Source organism: Podarcis filfolensis, assembly GCF_964270895.1.
Source record: "Podarcis filfolensis genome assembly, chromosome: 11".
NCBI lineage: Eukaryota > Metazoa > Chordata > Lepidosauria > Squamata > Lacertidae > Podarcis > Podarcis filfolensis.
In genome coordinates, this window is record NC_139613.1 from 22,486,850 (window position 1) to 22,506,854 (window position 20,005).

The 20,005-nt window shown below is 40.9% G+C and overlaps 1 protein-coding gene across 16 annotated transcripts; it reads left to right on the forward strand.

Moving 5' to 3' along the window:
• The first annotated feature begins 583 nt into the window (after positions 1 to 583).
• Positions 584 to 19,731, forward strand: LOC310744573 (interleukin-31 receptor subunit alpha-like). 16 transcript variants are annotated; one of them, XM_083576090.1, is made up of 19 exons: positions 584 to 1,043; positions 1,449 to 1,641; positions 3,065 to 3,139; positions 3,428 to 3,609; positions 4,550 to 4,638; positions 5,466 to 5,756; positions 5,987 to 6,104; positions 6,866 to 7,077; positions 8,751 to 8,908; positions 9,372 to 9,525; positions 10,473 to 10,552; positions 12,027 to 12,249; positions 12,819 to 13,001; positions 13,959 to 14,060; positions 14,333 to 14,479; positions 15,357 to 15,497; positions 16,233 to 16,326; positions 17,014 to 17,080; positions 18,686 to 19,731. In XM_083576090.1, exons 5-19 carry the CDS (start codon positions 4,569 to 4,571, stop codon positions 19,157 to 19,159), a joined length of 2,514 nt encoding a protein of 837 aa, XP_083432216.1. In that variant the 5' UTR covers positions 584 to 1,043; positions 1,449 to 1,641; positions 3,065 to 3,139; positions 3,428 to 3,609; positions 4,550 to 4,568; the 3' UTR covers positions 19,160 to 19,731. The 16 variants fall into 16 exon arrangements, with proteins under 16 accessions (XP_083432216.1, XP_083432215.1, XP_083432214.1 ...); XM_083576089.1 differs by having other exon boundaries at positions 584 to 1,009; positions 3,065 to 3,183; XM_083576088.1 differs by lacking the exon at positions 3,428 to 3,609 and having other exon boundaries at positions 584 to 1,060; positions 3,065 to 3,183.
• The last annotated feature ends 274 nt before the right edge of the window (positions 19,732 to 20,005 follow it).

Genomic DNA, 20,005 nt, shown 5'->3' on the forward strand with positions numbered 1-20,005 from the left:
GCTGAGCAGTGCCCTGCCTCTGAAGAGCACCTCTCTCTCTCTTTTTAAAGAAATGAACTGCTTTCCGCTCTTAAAAAAGGAAGATATGGTTCTTCACATTTTTTAACATTACAGGTTGGTGTAAAAGACAGTTTTGCTACCCTCATTACAAAGCCAATAGTAGCTAGCCAAGTTATTTTGGCACCAGGAGGAGAACATCCCACAAACGTTTCTTCCCTTGCAGTAAAAATACAACAATAACTAAAAAGTTGCTGTTATTTCATGACAGGCAAAATTGGGCTTCCTGCGGCTGCCTTGCTTGGCCTAACCGTAAGGACTCAGGACTCTTACACAATAAGTAGCATAGTGACTTGTTCTGGACTGATCTCTCTCTCTCTGAAAGAGAGAAAAGCAGCAAATTATGCTTCAGTTGCACGTTTCACCTCTTAAAATTATTATATTCCTTAATTGTTTGTTGGGGGAAAGGTTTCCACAGCATATTTAAAACATACATATAATACAATAGATTCACATTCACGGAAAAATAAAAACACCCGTGAAATTATTATTATTATTTAAACCCCCCCCCAAAAAAAGTCCTCACAAAACAACCCCCATGACAGCCTTGGCCACACACTGACCCCAAGGCAACGTCCACCAAGGTAAAAGAGCTCAGGCGACATTGCCTCAAATAAGCACCAGGGGCCTTCCACCCTATTTCGTCAGATCTTGTTTATTTCATTTTTATTTGTAACTAAAATGATGTCACAGGCCTGGGCATGTGGTATCCCTCCCTCTCGCCTCTCCCTCCCTTAAGTGGCTTCACTTTTAGTCGGAATATACTCTTAGCCTTGGCCTCGAGCCCAGCCCTGCCCGTAACCGCCGGGTTCAAACTGGGAATCCCTTCACGGGTTCTCCCAAATAGTTTAGCGGGACAGGAACATGATGGGCGGCGCCAGGGAACACGCGGGTGGGTCCGGAGAAGGCGAGGCCTCGTCGGCCGAGAGAGAGGCTGCTCTAGTTTGAGGAGGTACGGAGGAGCCCCAGGAACCAGCGAGGCAGTTGTGGGGCTGAACCCCGAGCTTTTCTCTCACTCCACGCTGCTTTCTCCCCGCCTCGCTAAGCGGCCTCCTTTCCCTGCTTCGCTTGGCACTTCCCGCCCTCCCCGCTTTGCTTCCTGGCAGTTTCAACCGAAAAGCCGCTCCTCTCGCTTCCCTTTCTTTCCCCGGTTTCCTTTCCTTCGTTTTTCTTGCGCAAAGGCAGTTTCTTACTCAGCTATTCCCTCGACAGTCATTTGGCTTCGAGCACCGTATTTTACTTTTCATTTTCCCGTCTCCCGTCATCGGTATACGCTTCTCACCCACCCCGCCCGCCTTCTTCGCTTCCCAGGATTATTATTATTTTTTAAAGCTGTGTCCAAACTCAGTGGGGTTTTTTCCTTCTGTTTTTTGTATTGTTGTTTTTAATAGCTAGAATCGAGGCGTTTATTCGACTACTTGAAAGATCCGCCGGGTAGAGAACGACGTCGAGTTTCGCAACTTCGCATTTCTGGTAACCAACTCCAAAGCGGCTTGAATGCTGCTGTCGGCTGCAGTTTGCAAGCGTTGGGTTCCTGGACCCTCAAACCGAGGACGTAAATTCTCTTTAAGGACTTTTGGACAGGTGAGACTTTAAAGGGCTTTATTCAGGGCCACCTGTGCATGTTGTTCATCCTTAAATGTCTCTCAGCTCCATGTGCAATGCTTTTAAAGTACATTTGAAGTGCATACTCCTCCTCTTAGAATTTAGGGCACTGTAGTTTACCCCAGTTCCTTGCAACCCTTAACAAAACAAAGTTGCCATATGTATATGAGAGAGAGAGAGAAATGTGATTTGAATGTGCTTCAAAGGTATAGTGTGTGGACAGTCTGGTATAGTGTGTGGTCAGTCTGTTCTGCACTGAAATTTGGCTTCTAGCAGGAGTAAGCAGATAGTAAGTCAAGTTCTACTGGTAGTTCTGTAGAAGTTTGCAGTAGCTAAAGCATTTCTGACTCCTGATTTTTTTAACCACAACAGCAGCTAAAGGACACCTTCCACCACCACAATCCGTAGTAATGTAGGCAAGTCCGAAAGGGCTAAAAAGAGAGGGAGAGAGAGAGACATGCTGGGGGAGAAGGAGAAAGAAAGTGAAAGGGATGAAGTGGGGTGGGGAAGAGAGAGAATTGCTTCTCATCAATATCAGCTCTTCAGTACAGGTGCTGGTGGGGAAACCGAGGCTGGGGAGGGGCTGGTTGGCTAAGCAGCGAGGAAGGGGAGGCGCAATTCTTGGAAGAAACAGGGTGAAGGCAAAGTTTCCCACTTGCTTATGTCTTCCCGTGGAATCTGGAGCCCCCATTCCTTAGTTTCATGGTCCCTCTGCCCCTCCCGAGCCCTGGACAAAACATCCATCACAGAGGATTCTGCAACCAGAGACGGCCCTGATGTTCGGTGGCGTGTTTTGTTACCAGATTCGGGGTATCCTTTATTATTAAAAGAGATCATTGCATAATTATCAGGAAGCCTAAGCTTTGGCGGAGTCAGTGGCACACACACATTGCCGTTTTGCCTTGCCTTTTCTACCTGCGGCCCCCTGTTACTTTGGCTGTACTCCATATGCTCAGCTTTGCTCAGCTCTGTCAGTAGATATTTTTTTCTGTTAGACGCAAGGATTTCACATTTTGAGAATACAGGAGAAGCAGCAGGAGAGGCTGCAATCTAACACCTGCTTACTTGGGAGCAAGTCCAGTTGAACACAGTGGGGCCTACTTCTGAGTAGACATGCTTGACATTGCACTGTCAGTTTATTAACATTACACTGGAAAAATAAGCTGTCAATTAATAGAGTACTTTCCATCCTTTTAAGTACAGCATCTTAAACAATTTAAGATCAATGGCGCATAGACAGGTTTGGGGAAACGTAAGACCTGCCTATAGGGCAAAATCCTAGGGGAAACATAACAAAATGAAGATTCTAAGTTAATCATGTTCACACAATTAATGTCATGTCTAGCTTGACCCCATTTTTGTTTCTTTTTTATCATTGATACCCCGCATTCTTTCTCAAAAGGTTTACTCAAGGTGGCTTCCATCCTTCAACAAATGCGAAGTATCCTTACAGAAATGTGATATATGTATAGCTCAGGTAGAACACGATTTCCGGTCCCTTTAAAACAAAGCCTTCAACAGGTAGGATCTGTCTATAATAGTAGTGCCAAACCCACTGTGGGAGAGAGAGTTATAGCTCCTACCCCTAGAATTATAGTATTGCAGAGTTGGAAGGGACCCTGTTGAGGATCATCTAGTCCAACCCTCTGCAATGCAGGAATATGCAGCTGTCCCATCCTTTTTTACATTTGCTGTCAGCCCTCATTTGTCCTCCTGCTTTGTAAATTTACATATATATCTCCCTCCCCCCCAATCTCTCACACAGGTTGCCTTGGATGCTAGTCCTACTCAGAGTAGACTCACTGAAATGAATTAAAAATCCAAACATTAATTTCAAAGAGTCTGCCCTAGGTAGGATTTAGCTGGATGTATCCTGTTATTATGACCAAAGTATCTTACCCCAAAAGATCTGCACAAACCAGTTTATCTGAGTGCATTATTCTCAGGGTGGGGGGACTCATTTATTTATAATTGCTTGATCATATGGGACTAAATTGCATCATGTTGTAAGGACCTTTTATTAAATCTTAGAATTGTAAAGTTGGAAGGGACCCAAGGGTCATCTAGTCCAACCGACAGTGCCTATTTTAAACCATAATGTTATCTGCAAAGTGGAACTATGTGGGCTTGTAGTTTGAGAGTCAGAAAGAAGTGTGTCGTACTATGTGGCATTCTTTCTCAAGAACTACAAGTTTCACAGTAGATCCTACTAACGTTTTCTAACATAGGCAGGAGGGTCCAATGGGATGTGGCAGCTAAATAGCAACAGGTGAGGGGACAACCATTATAACTGCTAAGATCCCAGGGACTGTGGAAGCCAGTGCTGCTGATAATGAGTTAGATCTATTTTCAGGAGTTCTAAATGAGTTAGCTCTCTTTTCAGGAGTGTGTAGAAGAATAAGCACATACTCTTGGGGACAGGAGAGCATCTGATGAGCACTTGTCAGTTTTTTATAATTGCTATATGTACATGGAGTACTCTTGAAAAACTACCCATGAGCACTGTGGGCAGGGGGAGCCCAAAATGCTACATAACTCCAATGGTAGTAATACTGCTTTGTGGTTTGCAGGTTTTTCTAAATTGTTTGACCTCAAAAAATAGGAAGCCCATTTCAAAAGCTTTGTGATTGCAATAACATTGTCAAAAGCAAAGAGTTAAAAGTTCAGATCTGGAACCTGTTTTCAGGATTCAACTCTGAAATGTGTGAAGTAATAGTAGAGTGATGATTTCTGGTTCCTTTGGAAATTTAGCTGAGGGAAGATATGTAGAACAATTTTATTTTCATTATTAACTGTAATGGTATGCTCACCAGATAGAAATATATACTATATAATACAGCAGCATTACTGACTTTGTTGGAGAAAAAAAATCTTAATTTTGTTACAGTGTTTCCTGCCTACGCACAATGATTCTAAATAAAATTTTATATACTGTGCTTGGGATCTTAACCATGCATTGCAACTTCTGTTTAGCGGGTAAGTTGAACCTTTTCTGTACTTATTGTTGGAGTGCAAACTAGCTTAGAAGAAAATTCCAATTAAGCATTTAGTTAGGATGGGCAGTAGGGAAATCTGCTGCTTTCTTGAATGAAGGTGGGTGATCCATATACAGTCAAACCTCGGTTGGTAATCTGTTCCAGAAGCCTGAGAGGCTTCCGAAATATTTGACAACCAAGGTGCGGCTTCCGATTGGTTGCAGGAGCTTCTTGCACTCAGCAAAAGCTGCATTGGACACCCAGCTTCCGAAAACTGGAGCATTTACTTCCGGGTTTTCAGCGTTCAGGAACCGAAATGTTCTGAAACGGAGGTGTTCGGGAGCCGAGGTTTGATTGTATAAACAGTTTAAAGCTTTTAAATTAACTGGACTAAATCCCAAATAAGGTGGTGATGGTCAATTGCTAATACCACCGTGGGGGAGGAAATCCCACTTATGTGTGCTATAGTCCCAAACCATATCTGCTATTCAAAAAGCACACACTGATATTACTTGTTTATGCTGTGTCTAGTTTGGCCCTGGATGACACAAAGAAGTTTGGCAAATGTGTGAAGTCTAAACTGGCTCCTAAGTCTTTGTATGATGGCGAAAAGTCCAATATGCCCTATTATGAAAAACTACACGGGGAATTAAAGCATGTGTATCCCGAGCATGAGGGGTAGTATTGAATAGCTGAGTCTCTTAAAGGGACGAGGTAGAACTGTATATACATGAATAGTGTCTTCTTTGTTCATTTTTCTGTCACTGCTGTGTTGCTTTGTGTTTTGCTTTAGTATAACTGATCTGAGTGATTTTTCTTTGAAAATAGATGGAGATGCTGTGGCTCACATCTTTCCTTCATCCCCTTTAATTGAAAGTGGTTCTACCTTGAAAGTTTTTTGTAGACTGGGCAAAAAACTTTTTCCTTATAAAAATGCAAGTCATATCATCTGGACACTGAACGATGTTGTGATTGCAGAAGAAAACTACCAAATTATCAATGATTCTGTCTCTGGAGTAGTTATTCATAATTTCACTTATGGAAGAGCTCACGTTAAATGTTTTGTTGATTCTCCGGTTAAAAAGCAACACCTGGCTCACTCTGAAGTTAGATCAGGGTGTAAGTAAGCTTAAAAGTCTTGAACTGAAAATGGGTGATTTAAGCACTTTAACAATACTTAAAAACCTTTGAGAATATTTATGTAGAATGGGATCCTGGTGGGTGTAATATTTTAAAAGATGTAAATTGTAAGATTTTACTGATGCCAAGTAGTTTAAAGTCTTTTTACCAAACGAAACTGGTCATTCAAATGCCTGAGAAATCTATTGTTTTTCCTTTCTTGCTTGCAGTTCCTCCAAGGCCTCCTGAAATTATTGTCTGCTTATTTTATTACAAAAGTGGCTCAACTCTTACTTGCACATGGACATATGAGAGGAACCCTGAAACAGTCTATACTCTCACTAAACAGTAAGTGCTAAGTGGTTGGCTGCTAATGTTATGCAAAGCGTCTGGCATGTGAGTTAGATAATTGCATTTCCTCCCTTTAATCAAATGTTTAGTTCAACTGCTTTTGGATTACCCCAGTAATCTTAAATAGCTATTCATCACAAACAGGGCAGCCAACGAGATGCAAACACAGTGGCAAACTCAGAGGCCAACTCTGTCTCTATATCTGCTTGGGCAGTGCTGCTCCATGGCCTCAACCATAACCTCCAGGGTTCATTCAGCTGGTCATCTTTCAATGATACATGGAGTTGCCAAGATTTTTGGGGTCCATGGGCACACCTGGAATTCTGAAAACATGTTGTGGCCATCAGTCATGAAGTGGTTGCTGTGAGTGTGGTGTGGCATAGTACAAATGGCTGCCATTTTTTTAATCTTCAAAGCAGCTGTGTGTGGTTACCAATACATACAAAGATCTTTAAAAATAAAAATAAAAATACCCATGTAAATACACATTTTCACCCTTTTAATTTCTGTGGGAGGGAAAAACACATGCTTTAAATTTCTTCTGTTGAATGATACAAGTTCTTCTGTTGAGAACTTGAATGTTCTCAACTTTTGGTTGTCATTAAAAGCATAATTCACCTTTTACTGTTCTTTTCTAAATTGTGCTCAACATATTTCAGTCCTGGATTTGATTCTAAATGTGAGCTTCTTAACTACTTCTTCCACCAAAAATATTTACTAATTTTCTTCTTCTCACCGCCTGCATTTTTCACAAACAGGATGTTAGAACCGAATGAGGAAGAAAACTGCTCAATGAAAAGGGCTTCAACATTAGTAGGCGATGAGATACAAAGCTGCTCAACCCAAAATGATTCATGTACAATATTCAATCAACCAATTTCTGCTCGGGAATATCGTGTCCAGGTGACAGCAAGAAATAGCTTGGGGGAAGCAACGTCAGAGCCTGTTTGCATAATTTCTACAAAAATTTGTAAGTTTATAAACAATTTAAAATATGAGAACAATAGACTGTGTTTGAGCAACCAGTTTTTATGCAATACATTTGTTGCTACTGCAGAGATTAAAGAATTCCATTGGTGTGGAGTGAACATTTTCGTAGGATAACATTTAGGGCCAGAGGTGCCAGCTTGCAAGAGTGATTGGGGCAAGGCAACGTCATGCACATGAACATTGTGCCTCCGTCCCTGAGCTGGGAAGAAGCTTCCCGCGTTTTGGGAAGGAGATGCCAGGCCTCTGACAGAATACTAGAGCCCTGCTGCCTCCTTCAGAGTACATTGCCTCCTGCAATCAAGGTGCCGAGCCCATTTGACAGGTGTCGACCTTTGCCTCAGACCCTAGAGAGGCAATATTTGTATTAGATGTACAAGCAACGCCCATTTGTGTGTGCTCTCTCTTTGTGTGACACATGGTGCCAGGAACCCAGCAGTGGGGAGCACTCTGGAGAGTCCTCCTGGCTCTCAAGTAGACCCTCCCCAGAGCCAGAGGATAGTCTCATTGGAAGCCACTAGGACTCTCCATTTATGTGCATTCTGCTGACGGATGCAGAGGCCCAGAACATAAACCCCACATAAATGAGGTGTTGCCTATATTAGCCACAGTTCAGTGCTTACAACTTTTAAAACTGCTTAAAACCATAACAAATAGAGAACACCGTAATCTTAATAGCAAAGGTAAAAACATTTCCAATCCCCCTGCTTCATTTTATTTATTTCAATTTATTACAGCTAATCAGCTATAAGACTGCCTGTTGAACCTCTCCACAAGCAATATGCATACAAACGTTCAATGAAAACAGTGCCTGCCTAAATAATACCAAAGGGCAAGCTGCTTGTATATCTTGGAAAGGGAAGTTCCATAATAACAGTTGTACCTTTAAGAAGGTCCTGTCCCTCATACCTGCCAGCTCTTCTGAAAGCCAGTGTAGCGTAATGGTTCATGTGTTGGACTAGGACCTGGGAGAGCAAGATTTGGATCCCTACTCAGCCATGAAGCTCACTGAGTGACCTTGGGCCAGTCACCATCTCTTAGTCTATCCTACCTCAAAGGGTTGTTGTGAGGATGAAATGGGGAGGAGGAGAACCATGTACACCACCTGAGATCCTTGGAAGATAAAGGTGGTTTATAAATTGAAATACAGTGGACCCTCGAGTTATGTACCTCTCTGGATATATAATCTTCGGATTGCGAAAGCAGCAAACCCAGAAGTATTTTTCCGGGTTTCGCCACATGCGCAGAAGCGCTCTATTGCGCTGTCAGCATGCGCAGAAGCAGCGCCTCTGGTTATGGATTTTTTGGGGTGAGCATGGACCCCTGGAATGAATTAAATCTGTATCCAGAGGGTCTACTGTAATAACAGCAACAACAATCTGCCTCTACTTCCACCCCAACTGGGTTTAATTCCAAGTGTGGCAGTGGTGTTGCATCACATTGATCGGGTTCATCAGTCCCCCTCCAGCGAACAGAAGTAATTTAATTATCTTTTTATAGCTGTGCTTAAAAATGAAATATAAATTCTGCAATGGGGTTCAAGTGTGCAGCCTACCCCACTCTCCATTCCAGCAGACTCTCTCTTGCTGCTGCCGGTAGGACTGATTGTAAAATCGTTAGCATTGAAAGCATGAGAGCTTTCTTTCTCAATTCCAGTGAAGCCTGATCCTCCTCAGATAACCGAAATAGAAACAGTTCCAGGGATGAAGCAAATGCTAAGAGTTCATTGGGTTAAACCTCGGTATATGCCTCGAAGTGCCGAGAACAATACGAGGTGCCAAATTCGATATAAATCCATAAAGGAAAATGGCATGGTAAGTTGAATTGTAAGTGAGTAGCAATTTTTCCAGCTCATATCACTACAGGCATGTAGCCCATGTTGGCCTCATCTTCTCAGTCTTCTCCTCCTAGCATTATTTTATGCAGTTTCATCACGTCTCTTCTTACTTGCCTTTTCTCTAAACTATAAATTGCCAAATGCTTTAACTTTTCCTGAAAGGAGAGTTTCCCCATTCGCTTAATCAGTTTGGTTGCCCTTTTCTGAACTTTTCCCTACACACACACACACGTGTGCTGTCTTTTGGTAAACAGTTATTTTAGCCAAGAATGCATGCCAGTTTTTGGCAAGCAGAATTTTCCATCTGAGCCACACTTGGGGGTGGGGGGTAAGGAATGTAAGAATACAGATGCAAGTGATAGCAAGATGGCATTTATATTTTGCCACCTATGATTTTTGCTGTGTTCTTTGAAGGAAAACTTATTCTGCCCAATTTCTAGAAAGATTACTTCATGGAAGAAGACAGCGCAACAATTGAGCTTACTAATTTGTGGGATTGTACAAACTATACTGTTGACATTCGGTGTGCTCATAATGACTCGAAGTTTTGGAGTGAGTGGAGTACCAAAAAAATGGGAACAACAGAAGAACAAGGTAAGCAAAATGCTGATACAGTTTGATGCTGTTGTTAAGTTTTATATTTACAGATCTTAAAAAAAATCAGTTTATGTTAATTCAGTTTATTATTGTTGTTGTTGTTGTTGTTATATATCCAAGACTAATTCCATCTCTAGGGAATCCACAGTGAATGTTTATACTGTACTGTATATGTTAAATAGGATAGGCAGTGAAGGGGTATCTGTCAGGCAGGGCTATCTCACGCTGTTATATTGGTTATATCATTCATTGTTGTTGTTGGTATTCTGTTGGGAGCTGCCCAGGGTGGCTGGGGGAACCCAGTCAGATAGGCGAGGTAATAATAATAATAATAATAATAATAATAATAATAATAATAGTAATAATAGTAATAATAATAATTCTTCAGTATTAGTATTGGATATTGCTGCTGCTTCCAGTCATTTACTCTTGAATATGGTTAGAGCTGTGCTTCCCAACATGGGGGACATGCCCCACAGGGGGGCAATTTCATTTTTAAGGGGGGCAAATGAATAGACTTTTAGGTTTCCTCCACATGAATAGGAGTTCACTTTTTGAATAATAAGAACTATATGTCATGGGGGGGGGCAGGATTTTAGAGATGCTTAGGTGGGGCATGGCAAAAAAACCACACGTTTGGGAACCACTGGTCTAGAGGGAAAGTGTATGTGTTTAGTGTTGCCAGCTTGTCATGGTGTTCCAGCACCCAGTTGCTAGGGGAGTTGTTCATAGACAGCCTCCCCAGTTTTGGATAACAACAAAGAACTAGTTGTTATGTGTTCTACTCTTGTGCTATTCTTGAATATCCACTTGCTGCAGGATGAGAATATGATACTAACTAGCTTTTTAGCATCATAGAAGTGGCTATCTTGGTGGGCTATAGGAGTAGTTTGTTCATGCCTTTTATTTCTATATTTTTAATTATGATGTATTAATTTTCATAGCTCCCTTGAAAGTAGACTTGTGGCGAGTACTTGAATCGCATCAGCCCACTGGAAGAAGAACTGTGCACCTTTTGTGGAAGGTAAAAAAAAATGGACACTTTGAGATTCTGAGGGTTTTTTTGGTTTAGTATTTGAATGGTGAATGTGCTGTCAGGTTTGACTGACATTATTTCTGATACAGCTCAGCAGCCTATATACTATGTTAATTGGTATTTTTCATGTTTGAGATGAGTCACTACATACTTTGTATCACTCTAACTCATATGCATATACACGCCATTACACTGGCAAACACCTCTGTCATTTTGATTACTCTGATTTCTGAATAGCTTTTCCCAGTAATGCTTTGTTTTTCGCAGTAAACATCTCTCAGAAAAAAAAAACCTGTTTTATTGAATTCTGTGAAGGAATTATTTGTTTTCATGAATAAAGTTGGATTATCTATGGTGGTGTCCATATTAGTTTACCAGGATACTATTCAGGAGAGACTGGCATAGGAAATGTATGTGTGTGTATGAACTTTTTAAAATCAGGTGTTGGAAAAATATGGTCCATACTTTGGTTCATGAGATTCTTCAGTGTGGCTTGCAATATCATACAGAAGTCTTAAGAATCCTGGCTGGTGGTGTTTTGTTTTTTTTAATGGTTGCATAAGTGTTTGGGAGAATAATTGCCAAAAGCAGAAGCAAGTGGCAGAATGGTGGTGAGGACTCAAAATCAGTTGGTCTTATACACCCTGCTACTTCCTACAATAGTTTATGGGAGTTCACACATGTTGTAGTGGTGTTGCAACTCTGCAGAGATTGTGTGAAGCCCCAGATTGTACAAAGCAGTACATCCGTGTGAGGCCATTGCGCTGCTCCAAGTGTCCCCAGCTTTGGAGTTGGGAAAGGTGGCTACTGGAGGACAAGCCTGTGATTCTACTGCTTGGATTGTGGTGCCCTGACCTTGGAGCATTATTGCAAAATTAATGTCAATCTGATGAAGTAGATATGCAATGATTGGATTGGAGATCATTAAGCTGAGAAACATCAGCTTGCCCTTGCTTCCTGAGAGTAATGGAAATAAGAACAGTAAATAAATTTGTAATGATTTGCTGACCTATCGCTGGTATTAAGTGAATCAAGACCGCAAGGTACGGTGCAAAAGCACTTGCTGTAAAACTTCCTGTAAGCAAAAATGGAAATAAATTTCAAGACCAGATTTAACAGTGCAATCCTTTACAGGACATGTAAACTCAAGTGTGTATGGACTGCAAACTTATTGGATAACCAACTTTTCAAAACTGGTTGGCATATTTCAAAGCTTTCTGATTCCATGAGAAGTATATGTGTATATGTATAGAGGGAGAGAGAGGATCCCATCTCTGTCCTTTTCCGTGTGTGTATGTGTGACTTGCATTTTAGTTTTTATGCAATGTTTGTGATCCTATACATGTTTGCTCAGAAGTCCCATTGTGTTCAGCACTGCTTTCTCAGGTAAATGCACACAAGTCTTAAGAGTCTTATCTTCTTTGATTGCTATGCTGTCCTATTTTGCTTTGTTTTTTAACAGAAACATGGAGAATTCCCATCTTCTGGAAGAATAGATAGCTACAGAATAAAGTATTTTACAAAAACCAATCCTCCTTTTGAAAAAACTGTCAACGCTAAAAATAATTCCAGTAATTTCAGATTGACAGGGGAAGCCTATTCGATCAGTGTTGTTGCTCATAATGTAGCTGGAGATTCTCCTGAGGCTGTTTTGAAAATTCCATCAATACATGAAGAAAGCATGAGTGAGTTTATGTGATCAAAATGTATGATTTTTTAAAATGTAGTAATAGGTCACTGTGGTTCGGGTGTTGATATGTGTCATTGTGTTTGTAAATGTGTACTGTATCCACTTTCAGATCTTCTTTAAGATACAATTACATGGTTGCAGCATTTGCTTGCAAAAAGAGCAAAACAGCAAATACTTAGTTATGGAGCATACATCTAAAACAAAAATGTCTTAAATAGTCACCTAAATATCAAGACTTATCTGATACTGAGTAAGCAGTATTACTTTAGTGCAGGTAGAATTAAGAAATGGGACTTCTAATCCAAGACGTCTCTTTGTACTTGAATCCCTGTCTGCAAGGATATTGCTATGCAGTCTCACTGCTTATTCATTGTGTATTTATTTTTGCATCCTATACTGTATTGATAAAATGTAGAATATACTTTTCTTAGGAAGGATTGCTATTGCTACATACCCTTCTGCTTCCTTCTGTCTTCTATTCTGAAATATTTTATTAATCACAATAATATTCAGTTGAATTGCTTAAGTCAACATTCCTGCTAATGTCAGCAATCATTCTCTTAGATCTCCAAAGGATTCTTAGCTTGAATACTTCTGCTTTAAAGGAGCACTTGTTTTTGGAATGGGAAACTTCCGAGTTAGAAATAAATGAATACATTATAGAATGGTATAATGAATTGGAGACAGATCCATACAACAGATCTTGGGAATACATAACAAATGTCACAAACTGGACATTTCCAAAAGGTAAGGGTTCTGGAGACTATCTTTTAAACCCAATGTATTTATTTCTGTATCTTCACTCCCCATTTTTCTATCTAAAGATGTACATTATAATAATAATAATATAATAATAATTTATTATTTCTACCCCGCCCACCTAGCTGAGTTTCCCCAGCCACTCTGGGTGGCTCCCAGTCAAGTGTTAAAACAATACGGCATTATGTTGAGACAGTTTCCAGTTGGGTATTTATTTATGTACTTTTGCATTTGGTTGCATGTTAGCAAATATCTCTTGAGTGGTAAGCACATGGGTGCAATGCTGTTCTTCACTGCTAAAGTCCTCTAGAATAGTCCATGCTGACTATTGAGCTATTTCAGATTATTGGTTTTGAAAATTTGGACTATTCTGATAGGGACAGACAGAAGGGAGTGGATTTCTGTCACATGAAGGTCTTTATACTACTGTGCAGCCTTATTTGCTTGGCTGCAAGCAATACATAATATCTATTGGAGAAAAACTCCACAAGTTGGAAACACATTTATTTACTTCTAGTGTTTATATCCCATCTAGTGATGGTGTTTTGTTTTAATGTAAACTCCTCAAAACAGTCTAGTTCCATTTCTGTATTGGCATAAAAAGTCTGGTTATCAGCTGTTCCAGGAGTCGTTTTTCAGAAAGAAGAAGTCTAAAAATAGCTATTGCTGCATTTATATTGGTTTTATCCTACATAAAAATTGGGCCTTGCAGGTTTCTCAGTCTATACTGCTTTTCAATATAGCAAGGAAAATATGTCATAAAGGAAAGGTCCTAAGTTTGTAAAGTCCTGATTCTGGCATGTGGCTTTTCTGTTGTGGCTGTGTGAGTGAATGTTATGTTTTATGTTCTGTTCTGTTATGTTATGTTATGTGTAATTAAAAGTCTTGCTGCACATCTTGAAAGAGCAGTAATATTCTGTGCATCTTGTTTCCCCTCCCCCCCAGGAACCTTCAATCCCTATATATGTTACAACATTTCAGTGTATCCCTTACATAAAGGTGAAGTAAAAGCGCCGAGTTCCACCAGAACCTACTTTCAAGAAGGAAGTATGTATAAATGACTGCCTCTGTGGCAAATAATCAGTCTCCCTTAATCCTATCTGAATAAGTCAGCTTTTAATCTGGTAGTTCCTCTGCTTTGGGTTCTCCCTTCCTACGACTACCTCCAATAGGATTGTTCTGTTAAGTATGTACAATTGCATTAGTTATTTAGAAACTTGTTTTTCTACATTGCTGTGCATTTAGCAACACTGAACACCATTCCCGACATCATTTCTTTTATTAAAGTTTTGTTGGCTGTATTTTCCTACATCATTTAGGCCCAATCCGAGGTCCTACTGCTGTGGTGAAATATTTTGATAAAAGTGAAGCTGCCATAACGTGGGAGGAAATTGAAAAAGCAGACAGACGTGGTGATATTATTAACTACACTATATTTTACAAAGCTGATGGTGGAAAAGAATTGGGTACGTATACACATATGAGGCAGAACGTTAGAAGGCTGTCATAATACCACTTCTTAGCAGTGTTCGACTGTAGTGCTGTTCTTTAGTCTCAGGTGGCCTCCATATGTTGGCATGGATTGCTGGTAAGGAAAGGAACAGCTGAAAAATTTGGAAGCTTTCTGTTTGTAATCCAACACATTTGCCTTGGTACAACTGCCAGGGAAAAGGGCACATGTGATTTGGTGTGGAGGCAGAATGCTACCTGCTGACTCATACCCATCCCAGTACCTTTCAAACATACCATGCAGGGTTAATGTTGTTTTGTCAGTGCTTGGAACAGGAGCCAATCACTTAATTCTTTTCCTGTCTTTTAAATGACTCTTTGTTTCCTTTGGTTTGTCTCTTCTCAAACCTGGTGCCAAACTTAGTTTTGTCAACAAGTTTGTTATTACATGTGGGGAATTCATTTTTTTTTGTTTTTTTGGCTTACTGTGACATAGTTTGAAAACCTTTGCTGCCAGCCCTCCAGCCCCATATTTCCAGTGGGGGAAGAAAAAGAGTGTGATTACTTCTCAGCTCCTGAAACACAAACCTCTAGAGGCCTGAATTGTACCACAAAGCTGTTTCTTTCTATCTGCATCATTCCTCTTAGGGGGCATGAATGCACTGCAATATTTTGTTGCAGATTCCACTCTCTCTCTTTAATAAAATATCATTTTGCATTTTGTCACCTGCGTCAATGCTGTCCATTTTGCTGAGCAGCAGCATCTCATAACTCTTGGCAGTAAAAAAATAATCTGTTTCCTTTTGTATGGCTCTTGAAGATCTTTCAGGCTTGAAGGAATTTCATATATACTAGACCAGATGAACATTTAACCCTAAATTTGTGTCTTATTAGGAGAAACAGTGAGTGCTGATGTGCTAGAATACCACCTTAAATCCTTGCAAGCCAACACCAAGTACACAGCTCATGTTATGGCAAGCACCATGGCTGGAGGAACCAATGGAACAAAGCTAGATTTCATCACCCATAAACTTAGTAAGTTACTCAGTGCAAATAATTTTCTATTCATGGGTCGCTTTTTAATGTGTGTTGAACTGTGCCTCAGAAAGGGTAGCCTATTCCTCCAACACTGTTACAGCACAAAGTGAAATCCAGGAAACCTTAATTCTGTTGATTGAAAGAATGTACAGTTGACATAAACTCATAGAAAGGGTGCACTTCCAACTTGTGGTTGTACGTAATCTCACTTTTTCCGTTATACATGTAAGAATGTGCTTACAGGCCACTCCTCTAGTGCTGAGGTTATTACCTCCTTGAAATACACATGCCCTGCTGAGTTGCTCCTAGCTTAGTAGTACTAAATCAGGTCACAACTGTATGGACGGGGCACTGTGCTGAAGGCTCTCTGAGGAGGATATGCAGTATCATGACAGGAAGCTGCTACACACAAACAGCCTCCCCCCACCCCGCTGTGTGACACCCATGTAGTTGCATTCTACAGCAGCCATCTATGTGGTTCATTATATATGTCAAAAGTGCAACAATAAGATGCACCACACATCCTTTGATGGAATTTCTTTCTTTTTCTTACTGGGGACCTCTTTACAAGACTGTAGCCCCTTCTTCCCTTTTTAAGTGCTAAAATATAGTATAGTTCAGTAAACGGGAGTAAGTCCCACTGAACTCATTGGCACTTACTTTTGAGATAACCTAAAATTCTTGGATGTTTGTATTTTGAAGTCATTTTGCCCTTCCTCTTTCCCCTCCTAGGTGAGACAGATATTATTCTTCTGTTTGTCATTGTTGGATTTTTCATGCTATGCTTAACAACTGTTGGGTTATTGTGGGCTCTGAAAAGACGCACGTGAGTAAATGTTTGCATAAGTCTTTTTATATGGGTGAAAATGAGGCATTGTAGTAAATGAAAGCATCGTTTTTTAAAAAAGTTTCTTGCTTGTTAAATATGTGTCTGATAAACAAACCACTACAAAGGAAAGGCAGAGCCACTCCCTGAGCTGAGAAATCTTATTACTGAATTATGGCAAGTTACATACCGTATTTTTCGTCCTATAGGGTGCACCGGCCCATAGGACGCACCTCGTTTTTTGGGGGGGGGAATGAATAAAAAAATTTTCTTCCCCCCCCGCCGCGGGGCTGGGGCGGGGGAAGCCCGAGCTTCCCCCGACCCCAGCCCACAGAACAGGCTGCTGCCCGCAAGCCTTGCGAGCCCGCGGAAACTCCCCCCGGGCGCGCAAGGCTTGCGGACAGCTTCCTGAAGCCTGGACAGCGAGAGGGGTCGGTGCACACCTATGCCTCTCGCTCTCCAGGCTTCAGCGAAAGCCTGCATTCGCCCCATAGGACGCACACACATTTCTCCTTCGTTTTTGGAGGGGAAAAAGTGCGTCCTATAGGGCGAAAAATACGGTGAATTAAAAACTTATTATGACGGATGGAGGAAAAGGGGCTTGATTTTAACTTAGTTTAAATGGTTTTTCTTGTTAATAGGTGTCAATAGATACCTGTATTAGATGGATAAATTTTGTTTTGGCAGGTTGAAAAAGATTTGCTGGCCTGAAATCCCACATCCGGTACTACCAAGTTTTCCCAATGGATTTCAGGTAATGAATAATTTTTGCTGATCCGGTGTGATAATTTGTTTGAAAATAGAAGAAAAATAATATCTAATAGATGTGTGTGGTGACCAGGGCTGTCCCTGATCATTACACTGCCCTGCAACCTGACTTCCCTTGTGGGCATGCACGAGACTTCGCTTTGCTCTGGCCTCCCTTTCATGCTTGTGTTTGCTCCTGCCCTTCCCCTCCACCAAACTATTACTTGCCCGCCCTCTCCATTAGGCAATAGCAGCTCCCAGTAGCAGCTGTTGCCAGCTCATGACTTGCAAAGGCAAGCAACAGACACTTGTCCTTTTTGCTTGAAGAGTGGAAAGTAGAGCTGTGGCCAGTGGTAGAGGGAAGAGAGGGGGCTACTTCTTCCAGGGGTCTCCTCTTTGTTCCTTTCCCTGCAATACTGAGGATACTGCTTAACTTACAGGGTGGTTGCAAGGATTACTAGGACAGTGTATGTGAAGTGCTTTAAACATTCATAAAAGTATGGTTATCATTTCTCTCTTTCTGACTGGTCTATTGCTAGGGTGGCTGACCTGTGAGCCTGATTCAGCTGGCAAAGCCACAGGTAGTCTTTCGATCTGATCTGGAGTTACTGCATGATCGTTAGAGATCACTCTCTACAGAAGAGTGTTATTTAATTCCAGGCTTTTAGAGAGACCATTCTGTGCAAAGTAAAAGGCAGAATTTCCAGCAACCCCAGCCCCCTAGCAAATGGAGTGGGGTGGGCTCATGCACATGCATTGATCATGCTTACTTGCTGGACTGTGGCCCTCATAAAGGGATGGGTAAATTTTTCCAATCTTAGATTCAGTTCTCTACATTTCTTTAGAGAAAATTGCAATTAAAATAAAAATAAAAAACCTCATTAAGATTAGTCAACATTTCATTGTGAATTTCCCTGATAAACTCATTGTTGTAAGCAGTTCTGAATAATATACACATTTTTGTAAGCAATTTCCCCAATATAATGCATTTTTGCATATTATCTTCAACAATGTGTGCATTTTTATGCATTTTTGTACACATTACTTGACTAGAAAACTGCATTGCAAAATTTGGACAAGTGTGAATTTCTAAGGACAAATGTGAACTGGGTAGCTTCTCATTAAAATGTAAACAAAATTGAATTTTGCTTCCAGCCTTTCCTTGAGAGAGGTGATTCTAGGGCCAAAAAAGGTTAGTCAGGCTGGACTAGGGCACATTATAGTGAGGTTGAGAACTCAAGTGAATGGAAAATGCCACCTGGCAGCATCCGCTCCTTAGAATGAAGGAGGACAGAACAGACTTGTTAATGAGACTTTTCCTTTTTGCTTCCATGGTATTAATTATTAGCAAGCAGGCTGCACTCATATTACTTTGAGGATCATTCAAAGAATGTGAGATTATGAGTGTAACAGATGGACAGTTGCTCATCTGCAGGCTTACTTGTAGTTCGTTTGCAAGATTCCAAAAGGGAAGGACTCATTGGAGGAAATTACACTTTCCAAGTTTCTGCAAATTTTGGAGACTTAATCATTTTTTTCTTTTGGTAAAGACCGAAGAGGAACTTAATTACTTAACTTTACATCCTCTTTCTTTCTCTTTTTCCCCTCCCAGGAGAAGACAATGTTGAGAAACTCACCCTCTGAGAATGAGACACTCAGTGTTTTGAGGGTAGATCCTTGTGGAAAGGATCATGATGAATTACACTCGCTGACCCTTGAAACCTGGTTGAACCAGACTGATGTTACCTCAGACTTCTTGATGGCCAACCATGAGATTTTGTGCAGTGAAGAACATGAAGCTATAGTACCTCTCGCACAGTCAACCTCTCTGGGGCATGATTTCAGGAATCCACCAATTCCAGCTCAAAAAGTGGATTCTAGAGATTATGGAGATGATGAAGTTCACGATCAGCCAGAGTTGAAGGAGAAAACTGAGTTCAACCTATATTTGAAAAACTCGGTCCATACAAGAGAGTTCTTAGGCCAAAATGCAGAAGGAACAAAAGGCCAACCAGTTTTTGTAACAGGACAGTGTTATGTGGCCCTGGATGCAGTTAAACTGTTCTCAAAGCCCTGTTCAGAGTAATTTAATGGAGCATGAGACTCTTAATCTCAGGGTCAGGGGTTTGAGTACCACGTTGGGCATTGCAGGGAGTTGGACTAGATAACCCTCGTCTCTTCCAATTCTACAGTTCTATGATTCACTGAAAGAAGCATGATGCTGCTGCTGCTGCCTGAGTCAAGGAGAGTGTTGCAGACTTCGTTTAGCTGTGACCATTATTTAGGACATGAAGTCCTCCGTCCTATTTTCAACTGGCATCAGGCATTTGATGGCTTTCCATGGGCCACTGTTCATTAGCAAAAACGAAGTAGTGTAATTCATATGGAGGCACTATATTTCTCCCCCACATCCTCTGCCCAAAGAAAGAGTGATCAGAGATGGAGGGGGTGGCGATCTCTCTGCATCCCAAACCTCTGTGGCCATCAGAATGTGGGGAGAAAGTCAACTGGGAAGCTTTGACACCAGAGGATCGAAAACATATTTTTAAAAATGCTCACAATCCTCAAAGTGTTCTAGAATACCAGAGCACCTTTTTAAAACCCTATAATGATTTTAGCCCTAATATTTCATACCTACCTGGTAAGCATGGGAGCATAGCTGAATAGGCAGGGGGAGGGAATCAAAGCATGTAATTGAAAAGTTAAATGGAATTTCCTTCAAAGGAAACAATAATAAACATGGGGCTGTATCCCACAAAGTCATACTCAGCATAGATCTATTGAAGTCAAAAGGCTTAAGTTTCAGTGGGTCTCCTCTGGGTATGACTTTAAAATACCATGGGTTGTATACAACCAAGTAAAAAGAAAAGTAAAAGCATTAAGGACAAAGTTCCTTAGGCAAAAATCCTATTCAAGTGACTGATATGGTACC